We start from the raw sequence: 21,987 nt of genomic DNA, 5'->3' as shown, positions 1-21,987 counted from the left end.
TGCACTGCTGGGGTGTGGGGGTGGTGGGAGACATGAGTGGGGGCCTGGTGGAGGGTGACCCTGGTGGCTGGGGGGTGGGGGTGGTGGGTGACATGAGTGGGGGCCTGGTGGAGGGTGACCCTGGTGGCTGGGGGGTGGGGGTGGTGGGAGACATGGGTGGGGGCCTGCTGGAGGGTGACCCTGGTGGCTGGGGGGTGGGGGTGGTGGGAGACATGGGTGGGGGCCTGGTGGAGGCTGCCCCTGCCCTGCTGGGGTGTGGGGGTGGTGGGAGACATGGGTGGGGGCCTGGTGGAGGGTGCCCCTGCACTGCTGGGGTGTGGGGGTGGTGGGAGACATGGGTGGGGGCCTGGTGGAGGGTGACCCTGGTGGCTGGGGGGTGGGGGTGGTGGGTGACATGAGTGGGGGCCTGGTGGAGGGTGACCCTGGTGGCTGGGGGGTGGGGGTGGTGGGAGACATGGGTGGGGGCCTGCTGGAGGGTGACCCTGGTGGCTGGGGGGTGGGGGTGGTGGGAGACATGGGTGGGGGCCTGGTGGAGGCTGCCCCTGCCCTGCTGGGGTGTGGGGGTGGTGGGTGACATGGGTGGGGGCCTGGTGGAGGCTGCCCCTGCACTGCTGGGGTGTGGGGGTGGTGGGAGACATGAGTGGGGGCCTGGTGGAGGCTGCCCCTGCACTGCTGGGGTGTGGGGGTGGTGGGAGACATGAGTGGGGGTCTGGTGGAGGCTGCCCCTGCACTGCTGGGGTGTGGGGGTGGTGGGAGACATGAGTGGGGGCCTGGTGGAGGGTGACCCTGGTGGCTGGGGGTGGTGGGTGACATGAGTGGGGGCCTGGTGGAGGGTGACCCTGGTGGCTGGGGGGTGGGGGTGGTGGGAGACATGGGTGGGGGCCTGGTGGAGGGTGACCCTGGTGGCTGGGGGGTGGGGTGGTGGGTGACATGAGTGGGGGCCTGGTGGAGGGTGACCCTGGTGGCTGGGGGGTGGGGGTGGTGGGTGACATGAGTGGGGGCCTGGTGGAGGCTGCCCCTGCACTGCTGGGGTGTGGGGGTGGTGGGAGACATGAGTGGGGGCCTGGTGGAGGCTGCCCCTGCACTGCTGGGGTGTGGGGGTGGTGGGAGACATGAGTGGGGGCCTGGTGGAGGGTGACCCTGGTGGCTGGGGGGTGGGGGTGGTGGGTGACATGAGTGGGGGCCTGGTGGAGGGTGACCCTGGTGGCTGGGGGGTGGGGGTGGTGGGAGACATGGGTGGGGGCCTGGTGGAGGGTGACCCTGGTGGCTGGGGGGTGGGGGTGGTGGGTGACATGAGTGGGGGCCTGGTGGAGGGTGACCCTGGTGGCTGGGGGGTGGGAGTGGTGGGAGACATGGGTGGGGGCCTGGTGGAGGGTGACCCTGGTGGCTGGGGTGTGGGGGTGGTGGGAGACATGAGTGGGGGCCTGGTGGAGGGTGACCCTGGTGGCTGGGGGGTGGGGGTGGTGGGTGACATGAGTGGGGGCCTGGTGGAGGGTGACCCTGGTGGCTGGGGGGTGGGGGTGGTGGGAGACATGGGTGGGGGCCTGGTGGAGGGTGACCCTGGTGGCTGGGGGGTGGGGGTGGTGGGTGACATGAGTGGGGGCCTGGTGGAGGGTGACCCTGGTGGCTGGGGGGTGGGAGTGGTGGGAGACATGGGTGGGGGCCTGGTGGAGGGTGACCCTGGTGGCTGGGGGGTGGGGGTGGTGGGTGACATGAGTGGGGGCCTGGTGGAGGGTGACCCTGGTGGCTGGGGGGTGGGGGTGGTGGGAGACATGAGTGGGGGCCTGGTGGAGGCTGCCCCTGCACTGCTGGGGTGTGGGGGTGGTGGGAGACATGAGTGGGGGCCTGGTGGAGGCTGCCCCTGCACTGCTGGGGTGTGGGGGTGGTGGGAGACATGAGTGGGGGCCTGGTGGAGGCTGCCCCTGCACTGCTGGGGTGTGGGGGTGGTGGGAGACATGAGTGGGGGCCTGGTGGAGGGTGACCCTGGTGGCTGGGGGGTGGGGGTGGTGGGAGACATGGGTGGGGGCCTGCTGGCAGGTGCCCCACAGTGCTGGGGGGTGGGGGTGGTGGGGGACATGAGTTGGACATGGGTGGGGGCCTGCTGGCAGGTGCCCCACAGTGCTGGGGGGTGGGGGTGCAAGGGGACATGAGTTGGTGTTCATTAGTTCAAGGAGACATGTGCCTTTGCTGGGGGGCATGCCCATGTTGGGTGGGCTGCCTGCGGGACATGACCAGGGATGCAGGGTAGTCCCCTGTGGTGTGGGCTGCCTGCAGGGGCCGTGGAGGGTGTACAGGGTACACCTGGGAGGACCCACACTGTCAAATCACATGTGGGACTCCCTGGCACCCCTGAAATACACCCCTGAAATACAGAAATTGCGTGTAAAACTTCCCGCGCACCCCTGAAATACACGTAGCCCGCTCCCCCAGGCCCGATCGCGTGAATGACTTCACGCGCACCCCTGAAATACACGCGCCCAGGCTATTCGCGTGTGGAACTTCCCGCGCACCCCTCAAATACATGCGCCCAGGCTATTTGCGTGTGGAACTTCCCGCGCACCCCTCAAATACAGGCGCCCAGGCTATTCGCGTGTGGAACTTCCCGCGCACCCCTGAAATACACGCGCCCAGGCTATTCGCGTGTGGAACTTCTCACGCACCCCTGGAATACACGTAGCCCGCTCCCCCAGGCCCGATCGCGTGAGGAACTTCACGCGAACCCCTGAAATACACGTAGCACGCTCCCCCAGGCCCGATCGCGTGAGAAACTTCACGCGAACCCCTGAAATACACGTAGCCCGCTCCCCCAGGCCCGATCGCGTGAATGACTTCACGCGAACCCCTGTGATGCACGTACCCTGCTGAAATCGCGTGTGAGACTTCCCGCGCACCCCGGTATACACGCACACGTATTTTTTGTCAGCGGGTGTCCGTGTTTGTGGGTACCCCTTTGCACGTCATTTTTCCTGGAGGGCCACAGTATGGGACATTCATCATGGCAGTATATAGGTGCTATTTGTTGGCGCACCTTTTGGCGCACATTTCTTACAGCCGCAGAGACGCTACCGCCTGCTTTCTTGTGGCGGTCGTGTTTGTGCCTGTGCGCTGGTTTGAGCGTGCGCTTTTTTCCCCTATTCTATTCCATGAATACGTGTTGTAGGCGAGCGTGTGGGCGTTCCGCGCACTTGTGCCCTGTACTTCCCCCGTGATGCCCACGTTTTGGCAAGTTGTTCCCCATTCCGAGTGTTACGCCCGTGTTCCGCCTACTTTTGTTGCGTGCGCCGCGCTATGTGCGAATTTCGCTGTGGTCTGTGCGATTTTCGCTGTGACCTGGCGCACGCTGTTAGATGGCCTGTGCGCCAACGTGCGCCGCGCACTTTTTTATCGCACATCCGCTGGTTTTCTCGCGCACGGCCTTCCATGAATCGACGTGCGCTGCTTTTCGTGCGATTTTCGCACTTGCACTGCGATTTTTGCTATTCCACTGCGATTCGCACGTTTTTGCCCACTTGCGCCGCGCTAATTATTCCATGAATCGCGGTGAAAGTTTCTACCCGCACGCTCATGCACATTTCTGCAGTTACACCGACACAAGGACGCATACCTCACGACACACACCTACACACTGAGAGGTACGCGCGTACACACGCTCTATATTGCTCTCTCCTTCCTACAAGCACACACTTGCACTCTCCTACATGCACACAAACACAGAAAGGCATATTTAGTGTACCGCCTCCACCAACTCAATACACAACTCGCTGTCATGCTGGCCATAGGTCACTTGATGTGGTCGGTCTTCTATTGCTGGGTTCTACAACCTGCAGTTCTCCAGAAATGTTTTACGACAATTCCCATGAGCCCTGCTGGCTAGGGCTAGTGGGAGGTGTGAACCAAAACATTTGGCACGCCAAAGGTTACGGAACGCTGTTAAGGCATGGCTGGCACAAGGGACATGCATTTGCCTGCTTCTCTCTGTGGCACAGAGATGGTCTGCTGGGGTTCCTGCAGCCGTAGATGTTTTAGAGCAGCAGTTTTCGGCAGCAGAATTCTCTGGATGTCATTCCTTTCAGGGCTTTACACACACCGAGCCAGTCAAACAAACTGATCACACTTGCATTGTGTGTGCGTTCCTAGTGAGATTGTACTTTCCTGGCCAATAACTTTCGGCTTAGCCATTTCCTTTACCTGACGGCATAAGGAGGGACTCCAGCTTCACCACTCTTTGCATTCAGCAGTAAGGTCTCTCCTTAAACATGCTATGTTTGTGATCTAAGTCAAATATTTTCCAACAATCAGAAAGATGGGAAATGTAATGGAGCAATCTCAAATGTAAACCAAGTGGGAAGTGGGAGAGCACATTCCCAACAAGTGTGAATGCTTTAGTGAGAGCTGCAAGCTATAGTCGGGAAAGAGGGCTTCTAGAACACTCACAAAAGAGAGTCCTTGTTGATGTTCCACAAGATGGGAACCGGAAGAGAAACTTCTCAACAAGTGTTACTGTTTGAAAATGTGCTGCAAGCTGGATCCTGGTGAGACAGTTCCTGTAGCGTATGCAAAGGAGACTGTATTGTTTGAATTCTGTAGGTGTAAACCTAGCTGAAGTAGTGTTACTATATAGACCCAGAAGTATAGGTTATGAACTTGCCTGGTTGTAATAAAGGAATTGTTGCATGGTACTTACTTGCAGATCAGTCACTAGAGGAAGGCAAAAGCACACAGACAATCACTAAAATACATCTGATAATTAACATTTAAAGTCTGCTGTGTTTGCTCTTTAAGAACCTCTCATCATCCTTGACAGCCTCAGACTCTTCCAATTGAACATGCTGAAATGCAGACAGCGCCAACTTTCATTTTAATTAAGAGGGGGGGGAGGCGATCCCTCATTACGGTTTTGCTGGTATCCTGTCTGTAATTCCCGCGGGATATCAGCAAAACTGCCTTATTGTTTCCGCTGCCCGATATCCTGAAATTACGGGATATTACGGGAGGCGTAGATGCCGGTAACTTCCCATTGCATGGAGTCGCATAGGACTCCAAGGATGGGATTGCCGGAATTACCGGCAGCGGTAGTGCCGGTTGCAGTGATTCTGGCAACTTCCGGGAGGTCAGGCCTGCTGGTAGTTCACTGCCCCCCACCGGCAAACATGTGTTTCCCCGGTGCAGAAAAAAAGCAGGTGCCGGAATTACCAGCATTCTCCCGGCATTTTTTCCAGACTGAGGAACTCATAATATGCCCTACAGCCCCCTCACGTTCACGGACTGAATACTTTGAAGCCAACCTGCTTAAATTACATGAAATGTTGTCATTTGATCTAGTAGGTTTACATATATTTACACTACCGCTCCCATTGGGCTCTGCTTCCTCGAAAAGTAAAATGTAAAAAATGCTATTTTACAAAGAGGCTTATTTACAGGTTCATAAGCCTAGAATAATTCCAGTGTGGCAGAAAAGTATTTGTTTAAGGTTATTGGTCTGTATAAGGAACAAGTATGACATACATTGGACACATAATAATCATTTGCTCAAATTGATACAGTCGATTCTTGACACAGAGTCCGCCATGAACACCTGAAAGGAAAGTCCAATCTCGCAGGACAGGATTGCTAACTTCCAGCTATTGCAAAAGCAAGCTGTTATAATGGTTCTTGGGTGGAATTCTACCTCGTAGATTTCCACCCATGCTATGATGTCATGTGGTTGGTGCTTACAGATGCTTGTGGTTCTACATTCCAAGAAGACAGTTGGAAGTCATCTGAGAAACTGTCTGTAGGCTCAGCACTGCTGGGCTGAGGCTGGTTGCTAATAAAGAAGTTCACTTACCTACTGTGCTGCTTCTTTACTACACTGGCGACGAGGGCAACCAGCCTCTCAACCCACGCAGCCATATCTAGCCCAGCAGTCGCCTACGGGATCTGCAAGCCGCTCCGAGGCCTTCAAGGCAGAGGTGCCTACCGACGCTGTCCGCGTCGAATGAAGAGATTATAATGGTTCTTGGGTGGAATTCTACCTTGTAGAATTCCACCCATGCTATGATGTCATGTGGTTGGTGCTTACAGATGCTTGTGGTTCTACATTCCAAGAAGACAGTTGGAAGTCATCTGAGAAACTGTCTGTAGGCTCAGCACTGTTGGGCTGAGGCTGGTAGCCAATAAAGAAGTTCACTTACGTACTGTGCTGCTTCTTTACTACACAAGCCAAACTCTTGAATCGTGCACAGAAACTCTTACATCGTTTTAGAGATCAATGAGGTCATCTCCCTTCAAGCCCAGCAGCTGCATTTCCATGTGTTTTCCAATACATAAAAGTCAGAAACCTTAGGGCCATACATATTTATAACATTAACTATTTCGGGAACACTTTTGAAGCAGCAACACACTCATCTACCTTGGCTGTCAGCCTCCTCAATTCGTTTAGCTTGGATTAATGTATCTAGCAATATTTCTAGACTGTTTTTATATCCATTGATTGCAGCAAAGAATACCTCACTGTCACTTTAACTTCTTATTTTCTCGACACATAGGTGCTTTGCAGGCACTTTATAGCAGGGTAACATGCAAATGAGCTAGCACTATCACTTAACAGGGTGATTAAAATCCTTTAAATTCCAGGATATTGCACAAAATGTCATGCGAGTAGACATCGTTGACATGCTATAATGAACCCCTTGAAGATCTCATTGCAAGTTGATCCTTACTCCCATTTACGAGGAAACTATCATTCTTAACATTAAAATACAGTTCTTACCAACAGCATCCCTGCAACTATAGCTGAGCAGTGTATTAACACTGAACCAGACACGCCAACATTATAACATGTATCTCACTGGTAAGGGAAAGGAACGGGGAAAGCATTATAGGTTAAAAAAAGTCAAGTCAACTAACAGCATCACTGTACTCAGTTTAATAGAGCAACAAAGCATACGCTGGAGGGTGGCTAGCTAAAGTGACTGCAGCTCAGCCCCTCCCTTGCCCACATTAACATAACCGTATATCATGCAACAGGACACAGAATGCAACCTGAAATAGCTACCTCCAGGAATGAACCGTGACTTAAATCCCTTTTGATCAATAGGTAACATTTACACTGATGTGTTTATTGTGAAGTGTCCATATCCTCCTTCTTGCATGGATTTCCTGAGCCTGATCGGGCCATCAAAAATGGTAGTCTTTCCAGCTGGCATTACTTTCAATGAGCACAGGTAACGTATCCTGTACATGACATCCAGTTACTTTAGCAGCAGATGAAGAGATAGAAAGGCTTTCCTCCTGTGCTGTGGCCAGATCTTGAAGGAGGAAAATACTTGTATTTTTAAAATCTTTTCATTATTATTTGCAGTTGTGGGGAAGTGTACGAGCAGAACAATTAGCGTCTTGGGATTCTAGATCTGTGCCGATGTTAGGTGTGCCAATTCTGGAAGTGCATTGACTATTGTGGCGCAACTTTGATGGCAGATAGTCAAAAATCTAAGTGATTTGGCCGTGGCTGAAACTACCGCGGCTGAAACGTTTGCATGAGAAAGGTGCAAACTACCAAAAGTTCACAACTTTCTCATGCGAACACATATACATACTCACACCCACACACACAACACACCCATAACATCCCCCCACCCACAGCACACCCCCACCCACACTCCCAACATAAACAAGCCCCACTTACCTTCATCTTCACGCTGGGTTCCTGCAGCGCCAGTTCCCTTTCGCTTCCGTGATCGGGAACCGGCGCCACAGGGTCCCTTTTCTTTTCTTTTTCTTTTTTTTTTTAACGGAAGGCTGCGGGTGTGTCCCCCGCAGCCCTCACTCAATATACCATGAAGTGTAGTCAGTGGGGCGATGCGGAGGACACCCCTGCAACCTCTGTTTATTTATTTTACAATGCTACCACCAAAGGTTCGAACTTTTGGTGTTCGAACCTTTGTTGGTAGCATTTTTAGTACTTTTGGTCATTGCGACCATTTTATGTCGGTATAATCGGCCTATACCGATGGCCAAATACTTCCAGAGGGAGGATAGTGTAGCCACACCCTCAACTCCCTCTGTTAAACTATGCAGACAAATGTTTTTTCTCCGATTATAATTATGTCTTCAGTATGCCTCTGTAATACTCCAACCTCGCTCTTCAGGCACTGCTCTACCTCCTACATGCGTTTTTCATATTATGCCCATCTGTTGTCCAACTGCTGTTATCTCATGTTGGTGTTGGCCTTCAAGGGTTTTAGGCACAAACCTCTTCCATCAGTGGTTAAAAAATTTTTGGTGGAGGTGTGGGTGATGGGGGTCGGGAGGCACATCCTGGAACCGTCTCTTCAACGGGAGTCCACAAGCTTCAGACAAACTGCACTGCCAGAACCAATATGTCTCCTCGCTGTCCTGGTGCTCAAATGGCAGCAAGATCTTAGTGAATTGGCCATGGAGAGGGCAAGGGACCAATTGCTCCCTCTTTCAGTAGCAGCAGCGAGCAGGCCAATACTTAATGAGCCAATGCTCACTTATTATCCTTCTGTTTTCCCACCTTTTGCCCCACAGGCCTCTTACTTTACATCTAATATCTGACATGACATGAAGTTGCAGAGCTGAGTGGGATGATGGCCGAGAACTCAAAGAGCACTGGGACAGCAGTAAACGTCCAGCTTGGACAGGATTTGCCTTTGTTGCCCGAGTACTGCTTTCCGCTCCTGATCATTGGCAAATGCCAGTCTCGCTCTCCACCTGGACCTCACCTCTGCATGCTACAAATGCTCCTCATCAGCTCCTACATGCTCTGTTTGCTGCTTAAGACACAAACCACCAGGTAAAAAATTAAGGATTCGAATAACACTGATGCTCCAGTCCTTCTCCCAGGCAACTGTGCCACTCCAAATGCGATTGTTGAGCAAAAAACATCTTTAAGTGGGCATGTTGTGCAGGAGCAAATTAAAGGTTGGCTATTTTGAATGGTGCTAAACTATGCATGGCCTTGTCAAAAGGATCTAATATAACTATGATGAGAATGCCCTGTTACAAGTAAGACATTTGTTTTCTTTCATATTACCTTCTCAAACTCTGATTTGAATTCCAGGATTTTCCTCTGTTATTGGCAAATGTGTATTCTGTCTGTCAGTCCTCTCAAATTCGGCCTGAAGATCAGTCATATTTTTCTAATGAATTGCAATGGGCTAAATTAATGCTTTGGGGGAAGAGGAGGGAGATTGCTGAAAAGTTGTCATTCTTAGGGAAGAAAGCATGGGCAAAATGAAGATGACACCTTTCAGTTGAGGGTCTATTGCTGGTCTTTCAACATCCAAAAGAGAATAATATGCTTAAAGATGCATGTTGGTGTAACATCACAACTCATAATTCCCAAAACAAATTATTTCATGGTTGTAAGCGGGAACAGTGGACAGTGGACAGTTTTGAGGTAGGTTTCATGAGTGCTCAAGCTCGTCGCCCCATTAACTTACTGCCTGTGAATGGTGAAACGTTTTTGTATGTATGTCTGTAAAACCCTGTGACATACAATGATTTTTTCTGAAATGCTTATCAATGGACAATGTTTCTTTTCTCTGTATCTGGCAGGTATGAGATGAAAGGGGCACAGTTCCATTATGAAGCCCGAAAAAACAATGAGTTGCTTAGGAGCAGTGACTTTCAGTCCACATACAACTACAGATCAGAGCTGGCAGCCGGGTCCAGGGAATTCCAACACCAGATGCGGCCCACAGACATGGACTGACCCTAAATACAAAGAAGTGGACACACACAACAGGAAACTAGCATCAGTTAACAGAGGGGGAGGGAGAGTGTGGGGGCGCAAATCTTTCATAATTGTGTGGACATGTGCGGATGGATAAAGGTTTTAAGCCAATGTTTTTAGGAAATTGCGTGTACAAAATCATCACCAAAAAGTCAATGTTTTGTATGAATCAACACCGTTGCGCTTTGCAGGAACTTCATTAAATGGGAAGCAGCCTTTCCATTAAAAAAAACTGAATATGAAAGCCTTATGGCAGGACAAAGGTTGAGGAAATTATGCAGAAAATTCAAACCTTGCAAAGGATTGTAAAGGTTTTAGGGGTGTTTCTCTCTAATCACCTCCTAGAAGGAAAGATGCATTTGAATGTATTTGCATGAGAAATAAATCATAGAATTCAAATCAGAAATCAACTTCTCAGACACTTGCGAAGGGCAACCTCTTAAGGACAGTCTGTGTTTTGCCAGATTGTTTTATCAAATGTTACCCTGTTTGCACATTAAAAACGTGAAATGTGGAAATCAAGTTGCCAACAAGGTCATCACTGGCGTTTTTGCTGAGTATGAGTGCCAGCTAGATGTGAACGTTGGAATATATAAATATATGTCGATGTGTGTATGTGTGTGTGTGTGTGTGTGTGTATATATTCAAGGAAAACACTTTAGTTGCAGGGACGTTAAGGTGAGAACTTTACGCAACAAACCCCCTGAAATTCAGTTAAAGCCACCTTAACTTTGCACCCCCTGTTGTGCAGACTATGACCACAATGATGACATCACAGTTTACAGTGGCCCCTTATTGTTTTAAAATATACAGTAGGCACGGCCAAACGTTGTTGCTACTGCCCACTGCCAATCTCCTGTAGATAAAAGGCAGCTTCAAAGAATGACGCACCGTCTGTTGGGTGGTCGGCATACCGTTGAAATTGTAACGTTGTACCGTTGAAATTTGTAAACTATTCCACCTCTGTAATGATACAACAGGGCCACATTGAAACGTTATGAAATAAACACATCTGGCAAACAGATTATGAAATAAACAAAATCCAGCATAATTCCATTCCTGGAAAGATACACACCAATCCAATGGAAAATACGTAGGAAATAGCTGCACCCATTGTATCATATGCAGACCTAACACCACCCTCCCTCCTGCCCCATCCAATCCCTCCTGTGCGCGGTCACTGGCCTCTGCTCCACGGTTCTTGTTGTTTCCATGGTCACTGTCAATGGGTGCTGTTTGTGTTCTCTCCTTAGTCCGCCTGTCAGTTTGCTGTGCGCTTGGTGCTGGTTGATGTGATGAACAGGTGCTGTCTGCCTCTACGGTATGTGCTCTGCTATGCACAGTTGCTGGTGTGTGCTGCACTCTCCTTTGCATACCTTCCATGGGCCTGTTTTCCCTTTCTGTTAGCTTGTTAGGGGGTTTCTTATATACCTCTGGAGGAACCCCACACTCAATCCCACAGACAACAAGAAAACAATTCCTACCTTGTCTTTGACTAGAGGAGAAGACTAGAGAAGTTTACCTGAAACTCTCCCTGCGCCTTCAAACACAGGCGCCAAATGAAAGCTCCCGGGAAACCCTCATGGGGAAGAAAACCCGGCTGGTAGTTGAGAGCACTGAAGGATGAACTGGATCAGCTGTTCCCTCGTCTTGCATTGTGACGTTCTTGCAGGTAAGTAATGAGGTGAGTATCTGTCAGTATGGTCTAATTTATCCTCTTCTTCCGAAAATGCCCCCGACTCCCCTTCCTCCCTTTCCACCTCACCTTGAAGTCTCCGGCGTTGTGACAGCGTTGGGTTGTCTTTTGCTCGAGTCTTTACTCCTTTTTTTTGTAGATGAAGGCGACCAAGGTAGGACGCCACAGTGACACCCAAAGGGTGATCTGTGGCAACCCTCCGCAGCCGCCGAGTACTGGGGAAAAAGCCAAAGGCATAAAAAACCCCGGAAGAGATGAGATTCCGCAGCTGAAGGAGGCTCGAGTATTATGACTCCAAAGGATACTGTAGTGAAGTAGGAACGGATCCAACACAGCGGAGGTGCTGACAAGAAAGGCAGATAGCGATAGAAAGAGTGAAGCCGTAAGTACTTCAGCCAGAAATGGTAGGCAAGGCAATCCGAATAACAGGCAGTGGTCGATACACGGGAGGAGCAATAGGTAAATCCAAGCAGGAATGGGCAAGGCAGGGCAATCCGAAATGCAGGCAAAAGTTGGAACCGGGAAATCAGTGGAGAGAAAAGAAAAGAAGGAGAGAGGAAGGAGAACAAACTCCGCGAGAGAGGAAGGAACCAGGGTAGCCAGGAAAAAGTAAACTGAAAGAAACAAAGGGAAGCGCACTCACGGAAGACGGGAGGGTGGAAGGGAATATTAAGAGGACCAGAAAAACAGGCGGGGAGGAAACGATGGAAGAAAACAGTAATAACCAGAAAGGGAATACCAAACGGAGATAGCGCAGGCAAGAGACAGAACGAAAACTGTACGTTGCAACGCAACCCGACCCCGGAAGTGAAATGTATAAATACCGGTGTCGGGAGGCTGCAGGAAACAACTAGACCGACACCTCACGTTTTCATTGGACGTGATGGTGCCAGTAAAGGCGGACGCAGTCTCCACCTATTCCACAGCCGCCAGATTCCCCGCGGCGTGACAGTATCCTTGAATGGGTTATTTGTGTGGCCCACTGGGGAAATAAAAGGACAGGGTTAATCCAGATAACTTTTAGGAACTTTCCGGAGTGTTCGGATGGGATGTAAATGTACCTGGTGGGTGGACACGTAGGGCTAGTGGGAGGAGTTATCCTTTAGCCGTGAAGAATGCCAAATCTTACGAGAAGAAAGTAAATAAAACAAAGGGATTATTCTTGGAATGACATAAAAGGTAGATGGAAGGAGTAGTTTTGACGGATGAGGTTCCTACCAGTGTTTGTGTGTGAAGAGGACTCGAATGAGAAGTCCCGGTAAAGCTGCGGCGGAATTTGGAAAGGGAAGCCGGGACGTGACCGATAAATACTGTGTTCTGGGGATAAACAAGAAATGGCAATCAACCCTAGTAATAGGGGGAGACGATATGACTAAGGACTCGGAGTCAAGAAAATGAGAGTTGCTTACGAGAGCTGATGCAAATCTGATCCGCGTCTGAGAGCCGGAGGAAAAGGGTATGGAGGGCGGTGTGAATACAGCCAGAAGTAAGTAGAGAATAACGAGTTGAAAGAAAGCCGGAAGGGGCTTGCAAGCTAATGACGATAACTCACGGAGCAGAGCCTCTGTAGACGGTAGCAACACATTGTTGCTCGGGCGCCATGGATACATATACTGTTTCCGGGGAGAGAGTAGGGGCTTCGCTGCCGTCTCTCGTCCCAGGAACTACACCTTTCCTTCGCGGTTCAGCCGCCATGTTGGATGTACAAAGCCTCAACCTCGGCTGCAGCCGCCAACGATGCCATAAAGAATCGCCCCGCAGTCCAGTCGTAACACTTTCAGATACTCTGCCATATGCACACTCAGCTGCTACTCTGAAAGGGAGGTATATAGCTGTAGGTCTCCCTTGAGTGATGGGACTGTGGTAACAAGGTGCCTCTGGTAGCTGTGATCCATGTTTCTGTGGTCACTGCTCCAGGTTCCTCTCTCTTGGGTGCTAGGAGTGTGCTGACAAGGCTGCCATTGAAGCACAGCCCTAGATTTCCATAAGCTCAGCCCTAGGTTCCTGTCCGGCTGCTCTGTTAGTGCAGGAGCTTGCAGAAGTCCTGTGAGACAGGGATGCCAGTTGGCAGGAGATACTTTGTCAGTGTGCCAGCTGTGCTCTGTTGCTGGGCTGCTGCTGGGCCCTGTGGAGCTGTGTGCACTGCCTGCATTCTCATGCTCAGTCCAGTCCTTTGCATAGGAATCCTTTGCTTTTTATTTATAAAGGATGAACACACCCAAAGAGCATTATGAAATTAACACACCGCTGCATAATAGAACACTTTGGATCTGTCTGAAGGGGGAAAAAACAAAGTCTGTTAAGGATACTTGATGACCACACGAAACAGGAAAACAATATCACCCCTGTGTAATACAAAAGATGGTGAGTAACCCAGAAGTAAAATGATTCCAGACCAGGAATGTATACTTTTACAGAAAGTGATATAAGCACCTCTTACTTACGCATTACTTTCCCCTTTAATGCATAAATTAAACATTGCACCAAAATGTAATCTCTGTGATTTTGGAGATTTGAAGTCTTTAATTTTGAACAGAACTTCCTAAGTCTTCAGCAACACTCACCAAGGTAACTTTATTACCATTTTACACTTATTGTATATTTGAACACAATGTTTATTGCCATGTACAAACAAGTACGTTTTAAAAGCACAACTATCGTTACATGTAATTCCAACTTTAACTTTGAAGTCCCCCCTTGCACATTGTCCAAATGTTCATCAAGCCTTAAAGCAAATTATTCTCCAACACTACATAGTGAGACTTTGAAATATCTGTGACAGAACAACAAACAATTTCATGGTAAGTCTGACTTTCTTTTCTTAAATTTCATTATGAATGGAAAAAAGGAAGTAAATTCATCTACACTATACATCGTCAGGCAAAACATTTCCAGGAAATTTCAGTTAAAGAAATATATGTTATTTCCTTACACAGACATTCAACATGCACAATGGAAGAATACTCTACAAAAGAAACAAACATGAAAACCCCCAACAGTAACAAATACAGGTCAAACATAAAAAAGATCAAAAGTGTCACCGAAAAACAGTCAAATTAGGAAACAACAAAGAACAAACAACAATTCGACAGACTAAAACCAGCCATTTAGCTGAAAAAAGTAATTCACAACTATAAAGACATATGCTTCAATCTTTAAGCAAAGCAAGTACCAACGCATTAATGTCCAGAAGTTACGTTCAGAAAGGGAAAAATGTATGTACAGGCTGTACATTGTCCCTGAAAAAGTTGTTTAGGCATACATGCTCTAAAATATGGGACTACAATTCTGCGCAAAATCTGAGCACAATAAAAAAATATGGAACATTATGCTCTATAAGTATTAGAAAAAGGGTTACGTGTAATCTATACAATATTCTTCGAACGAAAATACACTTTAAAAACCGATATTTTGTATGCTTTCACAATGGAGGCAAACAATTTTGTACATAAAAATGGGTAAATCCTGGAACACATTCAAATACTCGCAAATTATATTAATGATACAGGAGAAGACACACATGTCGCACAAGTGTCTTGCACGAATCGCAATGGACATGGACAGTCATGGGTAGAATAATAAAGAAAAATACAAAATCTTCAAAACAAAAAATACTGTACAGCAAGAAAAGGGGGTGCACACGACAACAAACAAGATTTAAAATGCAATTAAGTCTCATGCTGTTCTACCAAACATTGTAATAAGTCCTTTCTCCACATTCGAATGCTGGCTTCTTGCAACTTATTTCTATGTGCATTTTTGTAGAAAGTCTATATAGCTAGAAAACAACAGTTACTTTGGAAACATTTAAATTCACAATGGAAAATTAAGTGGCGCTTGAAATCAAAATGATCTATGGAGATATACTAAATTGTTTCCTAGGATTTTAACATGAGGAAAACACAAACATTGTACTGATCACCAAAACATCAACAGAACTTTTGTGAGTTATGCAACTAAATTCTAATTGACACAAGACACATTGCAACGTGTAATCTTCATACACAGCAATACTAGTTGTAGCTACTACAGAAACCACTACTATTTCTTTATGTAGACACAGACACATTACCTAGGCAACAAACTTAAGCATGCCCTTTTTATTTATTCACGGAAGCAATAGTACAAGAATATCTAAAAATCAGTGTACAGCAAATTAAATGTCAGCAACTACTGTGTTCCCTAGGAAACCAGATCCTATCCCACAATATCTATTAAATATCAATTTGTATCCAAACGCAATAACCCAAAAAGTGTGCCCATTCGAAACAACTGTACGATTACAATCCAAGTCTAGGATAAAGCTATCAAATTTGTTAATTCACGCATAGTAGGGACATATTGGAATTTGCATGTGCAAACGAGAACACTTTATTAGTGATGGAAAATAGTGTTCCCAAGAAGAGAAAACAAAATTAGCTCTAGCTTGGAGATTGTAGCACTGACGGAAAACTTCAGTTGTGAACATAGTGCTCTAAAAATAAAAACTTTTTTTTTTTAATGAATAATATCACAAAGTCACCAGCTAGATGCTGAGGACTGCCACCTGCTTTCTGATGCAGACCTTGGAGGAGTCAGATGACCGCTCCTCCAGTTTCTCACCAAATCCTTTCTTTCTGTGTTTGTCTGGCATGATTTGCACTGACATTCCTTGGTAGACTAGAAAGTTGCCTCTATATGTGGACTACATCACACGCAGATAGCCTTTGCGAACCTTTCAATACTAGAAATGTCTGGTTCCACAAAAGGTGCCTGCATGTAAACACTTTTCACAGAGCCCTACATAGCCGTGTACCACCCTGCTCATGCTGCCCACAATCCAAAGGTTTATGCGAGTATAAGAACAGGACACACTGCTTTCCACAACTTATATGAACACCAGTAGCCAGAAGAATGCTTCAGATATGACACACAGTGATCAAATCTGGTTGTTTGTCAGATTCAAAGTTGATTTTGTAGTTCACTTGCATTATGGCCAGTCCCCAAGGACATTCACATGATCCACATACCAGAACCCACTTGAGCAATTAGACTTCCCAACCCAAGTCCTGTGGAAGGATAAACAGGGACATGGGCAGTCAGGTGATACTCAGCCTAGACAGTGATTATCAGGCGAACATATCCTGGGTTCAGTTCATCTTCATATCTGTCAACAGATGAATGACTGAGAACTGGCTTGGAATAAGCCAAGACAAAACTGAGCTTGTTGCCATTCATTTCAAAAGGCCAATGACTTCTATCAAGAATTCCCTCTTATGGGAACATCCCATCAAAGTCCAAACTAAGACCAAATCACTAAGCTCCATTCTACTCTATCCATGACTCCTCAAGTCAATCATGTACTTAGTCCTACTAGTTACCACCTAATGCTCCTCAGGCAGAACAGACCTCTACTTTAAGAGGCACACGCTGAAACCAGTTGTTAGTACCATTATAGGCTCTAAATTGAACTGCCACAATATGCTGTATGCAGGATCCTCTGAATAGGCTGCAGATGCTGAGAAATAAAGCTGTTTGCTATCCATACCAACAGGCACAGATAAGTCTACATTACTCTGGTACTCAGAAAGCCACCATAGATGATTGCTTTTAAGCGTATCGCTCTGGTACATAAAGCTCTTTACACGCAAACGCCGTTCCCCCACCCCTGTACAATAAGCATTGATTTAAAAGGCACAAATCATCTCTTCCACAAAGTTCCACCATCATTGTACCACACAGAACAATGTTTATCAATCGCCTCAAACTAACTAGAGCCCTCAGTAGATCAATCTGTGTTGTTGTAGCCAAATAATGGAACACTCTTCCAGAGACCTGCATGGCACCGATGATCTGTATGCCTTGGGAACAAAAGTTAAGATATGATTGTCTTTCACCAAGGATCAAGGTTTGAAGCTGAGCACTGTATACTACTCAGAGTTGTAGTTACGATCTAACCTATGAGAGTTAGAAGTTTGGAATGGGGGGTGAATTTGGAAAATCTTGTTGCAGTGAGAAGGGAAGGTTGAGAGAGAAAAAAAGGGTCAAAGAGTGGGAAAGAATTGTGGAGGTGGGAGATGGAAAAGTGGGGATGGGATTGTTAAGAGCTGAGGTGAGAGTGGTGATCGGAGGTGGAAGAAGGGAGCAGAGGTGGCTAAGATAAAGCAAAGAGTGGAGGCAGGAGTTGAGTTGGCAAACAAGCAGGTGAATGAGAAAAAGAGTCGAGTGGTGGGGATGGAGAAAGAAATGTGGAGCAGGTGGAAGAGGAGGGAGAAGGAAGAAAGAGGGAGAGGAGAGAAGATGGTGGTGAGAGAACAAAGATCAAGGAAGAAAGTAAGAGGCAGACGTGGATGGTAGAGGACTGAATAAAATGGAGGGGGAAACGAATAAAGAGAAGTATTGGGACGGTAATAGGAAAGGAAATGAGGAGGAGGTCAAAAAGGGGGAAAGAGCAGGTAGTGCAAATACATTGATGATCAGTGGAAACGAAGGAGGGATGGAAAGTTGAGGAGTAGCAAACTGTGTAGCAGGGTGGCAAGGAGTGCATGGAGTGTAGAGATGGGAAGGAGTTGAGGGGATATGAGAAGAAAGAAGGAGCAAAGCTATGAGGAAAGGAGAGAATGGGGGAGTAGAGGGGAACGAGAGCAGCCCGAAACCTGGACACTGATCAGAATCATTCAGTGGTGGCCAGGTGCCAGGTTATGGCTAGGGGGCTGGAATTTCAACCAGCTGAACATCTCCCCTGTCCCACTCTGTTACTAAGGGGAGAAGAAGTCTGTCAATATGAGGGTTCAACAACGGTGACACACCTGGTCAGACTATGCAAAGCCCTCAGGATAGTGATGCCAGGTATTTACCACATCCAGACAAGCTAACACAGTGGCCTGAAAAACCCAGTCAACATGGGAAAGATTCTACAACTTGTCAAACAAGAAGAGTTGGGCACTCAAAAGCCCCGAGATTAGGAGTGACCGATTTATTACCAAGGTGGCAGAGTCATTGAGGGGAGTAGAGAGAGGACCGAACACCATGGCCTAAAGGAAATGTACCTTATTCCTCTTGTTGCAAATTTCAAAGCTATGGGTTCAGTCAAACCTAGTCCCCTGATTTTCTGTTGTACCCAATAAAGAAAGTTAATCTGTACTTTGACTTTGAATTGTTAGTTGATGCCTCACCTATATCATATGGTGTAAGAAGTGGAATCAAAGATCTTGACCAAGTGAAGGTTCTGGCCCAATCCTCCACATTAGACACTTTGGAATTAATTCCAACTTTTATGTACGTTTTCCAAGGGGGGCATTGAGGCTAATACTGAAGGTAGGAATCATCAACCTCATTGCCATCTCAGCCTGAACAAAGCATCAAACCCCTTCCCTCCATCCCATAGTTGGATGGGTAACTTTCTCAGATTAAAAGACACAGTAGCATACCTTTGCCATCCTATCCACCACTGGCAGTCCTTCAAACGTATTGGGTACCTTTTCCAGAAATGTTTAAAGGGTGGCACAAGCTACTAAATGGGAGAAAGAACAGCCCCTCTGCCGTGCTGATAGAGGAGCTACAATCTGCCCATCAGACCCTGAACCCAGTTGGAGGAACTGTTTGTGAGGATCACAAAGTTTGTAGGATTCATACCTGCAACCACCTGAAACACCAATGCACCTGTACAGGATTTATAGTGTCCTGGTAATATAGATCAGCTGTATGATGTAAGAGGAGGTAAAAGCGCCATCAAGCTCTAGCAATTCTGCAACTCGTCCCCACCCCGCCAACACAGTGTTCGACAATTACTCCGACCCACTCTGGATTATCAGTCCCATCCCAAACAACCCAGAGTCCCGACCAAAGAAGGAACTCGTACCAGGCTGGAGGAGCAACCATGTATCATTTCCAGCCCCTTCCTGAACCTGGGATTAGGGGAACAGCAGACACCTTCAGAAGATCTTTCCCACCTTGATGGAGGACCATTAACCCTGGGAAATGATCTTCACACTGGAGTTGAAAAGAAGTATCATGAAGTGCGAGTGTGTGTGAAATCTGGGCACATTCGTGTGCCCACCCATTCAGGCCGTCAGAGGAACTCATGGATGATGAATGGTGTCTGGCAGAAACAAAAGCCAATAAAGATCCAGAAACACTAATGGTGATGTTTGTACGGGGTGCAGGAGGAGTGGGCTATTGCATTCTGATAGAGGTTGATGATCACAGAGGAACACATTTGTTGAATCCGGCTGTTGTTAAACTGGACTCTGGGTCAAAATAGTCTACTCTGTTCAACTTTTCGTCACATGTTCCCATGGGGACAAAGAGACATGCCCAATCGCCCAGGTCGAAGTTAAGGCAAAAGAGGAGAGGGTGCCCGAGGTGGTACCAGTAATGCTAATCCTAATGGAAAATGCCCTGATGTATACAGGCTTTCGGCACATTATAAATATCTACATTAAATAAATAAATAAAAACCAAATCCTAGCAACTAATCTTCCTACCTTTTTTTGATTGATGCATCAAGCCCGATGGAAAGGACAGAGCACCCTAGCCACAAGCATCAACTCAGACCATACAATTCCTAGGACAGATTGGGCTGTCTGGTCAGTAGATGGGAGTCTGGATGCCTGGGATAGGGTCATGAGATGTTTTTAGCTGAAACCCTTCAAACCCCTTAAATTGTAGGTTAGGCTTGAGGCAGAGCTTCAATGAAAGGTGCAGAGGTATGTGACAATGCCAAAAGCTGGAGACTCGGTGATGGAGTTGGTATGACCCGTGGGGCCAGGTATCACCACCCACTCCATAATGCAAGCCCTAGAGGAATTAGATGGCTGGTCCCACGGACATCTCAGTACATCCCTCCCCTATATTGTTTGTCTAGCATGGTCTAGATAATGTAGAACAATGCCACCATTTCAGGAATATATAAGACTTGGGCCAACGGCCCATGGAGCACCTGCAGGGAGCCTATGCAAATCTTTCAATAATGGAGAAGCCTGTTTCCATGAAAAGCCTTTGTTCGTTCATGCTTCCCACACAGCTCTACATGGTCTGCATGCGGCTCATTTATGTGGACCCAAATAATCTAAAAGTCCACTTGCGTATACACCGTCGGAGACATTGATTTCTGCAACCTCCAGAAACTTCAGCCAACACAAGACTTTTGCACAATGGTATAAGCCCTGTGATCCCGCATACTAATTATAGCAGTCTTGCTGAACAACTTCTGCTCCTCAGGAGTGGTATTGTACGCTGTTATCGACTTGACTGAGAAATAATGTTCTCGTTTTGTCTGTCGGAGGAGGTCAAGCGATCTTCTTTTTCTCAAATGATTATCCACTTTTGGAAATTCATCAATGTTTAGATCACTCTGAGGAATCACTAATGCTGGAGTATGGATGAGCAACCGGGAACACACTCCACCCCAATCCTTGGGCAACTTCATTTAGGCTCTGGATCCACAAGCCCAATATCGATCAATAAGAACGGCTGTCCCTTCTCTCATCCCAGGAACGTCAATTGTGGCTTTGCATTCTTTGTTTAGATCCCACATGGTTCTTTCCATGGTTTTGGAAACATAGTGTCGCATTAACCAATGGGACTACAACTACTGGACCTGATTCGTCTTCTATCCATGTCAACAATTTAGAGTGCTTGGCCCATGACTTTAAACATCCATCATTCACTTTCTGCACTTATTGTACGTAGTCCGTTTTCAGAAGATGAGCTGCACAAGACACCATTCCTTCTTACCATCCCTTCTTGGCATGCACTCGTCCATAGATCAACATTTGAGTTTGTTCCCAACATCCAGGTGATCCTGCTATTTCTGCCACATCAGGACAATTCATTCTCTTCATTTCTTCAATGATCACCTCATCCTGTCCCGCAGCAGGATATACAAGCATTTTGCTTCTCCATCCAGGATCCTTCTCCATTTGTGTGATCTTGATATAGTCATCCTAGTATGGAAATGACCATTTTGATCTATATCGCAAAGTCGCCCAACTTCCTTGAAACTTCCTTGAGTAGTACATGATGCAAGATGGCTGAGGCACTTCACATTGTGTGCTGATACCTCCCTTGAAATGAAGGTCCTTAGTGTATTCATGGCATAGGGGGTGAGAGAGCAGACATAGCAACTCTCATCAGATGCTCTTCCTCTTCCTTTTTCATGTGTTGATACCACATGTTATTCCCCAGATGAGCTTAGTTATCTAGACAAGTATGTATGCCTTCATTATCCTCCTCTGCATCTCTTTTATGTCTCCCAATATACTTATAAAGATCAAGGAACTTTCATTATTCGTTTTCATAGAGGAGAGACATAGGAGCTCTTTCTTCGGTAGAACCATTAAGATTATAGAGACTGTGAAAGAAAAGGAACAAAAAGAAACGAGAACAATCATGCAAATTTAAATGATGCATAGAAATCTAGGCAGCCATTTCTCGTGCTATCCTACTGCTTGCTGAACTCGTGTTCTTTCTATAATCGTATTGTCTTCTTCATTAATCATTTGTAATAAAATAATTGAACTTCTTTTATATCTGGAACTGTACAATTTGTTTAATTATAGTAATAAGGAGT

General features: G+C 47.2%; 1 protein-coding gene across 1 annotated transcript in view; it reads left to right on the top strand.

The window, feature by feature from the left end:
- The window catches only part of LOC138472125 (uncharacterized protein DDB_G0287625-like), a 221,634-nt gene extending 211,373 nt beyond the window's left edge, over positions 1-10,261 (top strand). Inside the window, exon 5 of the mRNA XM_069610128.1 lies at positions 9,562-10,261. Coding sequence (XP_069466229.1) covers positions 9,562-9,718 — 157 coding nt within the window. The 3' untranslated portion in view covers positions 9,719-10,261. The remainder of the gene's footprint in view (positions 1-9,561) is intronic.
- The last annotated feature ends 11,726 nt before the right edge of the window (positions 10,262-21,987 follow it).

Source organism: Ambystoma mexicanum, chromosome 8 (genome assembly GCF_040938575.1).
Source record: "Ambystoma mexicanum isolate Mex_15411 chromosome 8, UKY_AmexF1_1, whole genome shotgun sequence".
NCBI lineage: Eukaryota > Metazoa > Chordata > Amphibia > Caudata > Ambystomatidae > Ambystoma > Ambystoma mexicanum.
This window is presented reverse-complemented; position numbering and strand designations above follow the sequence as displayed.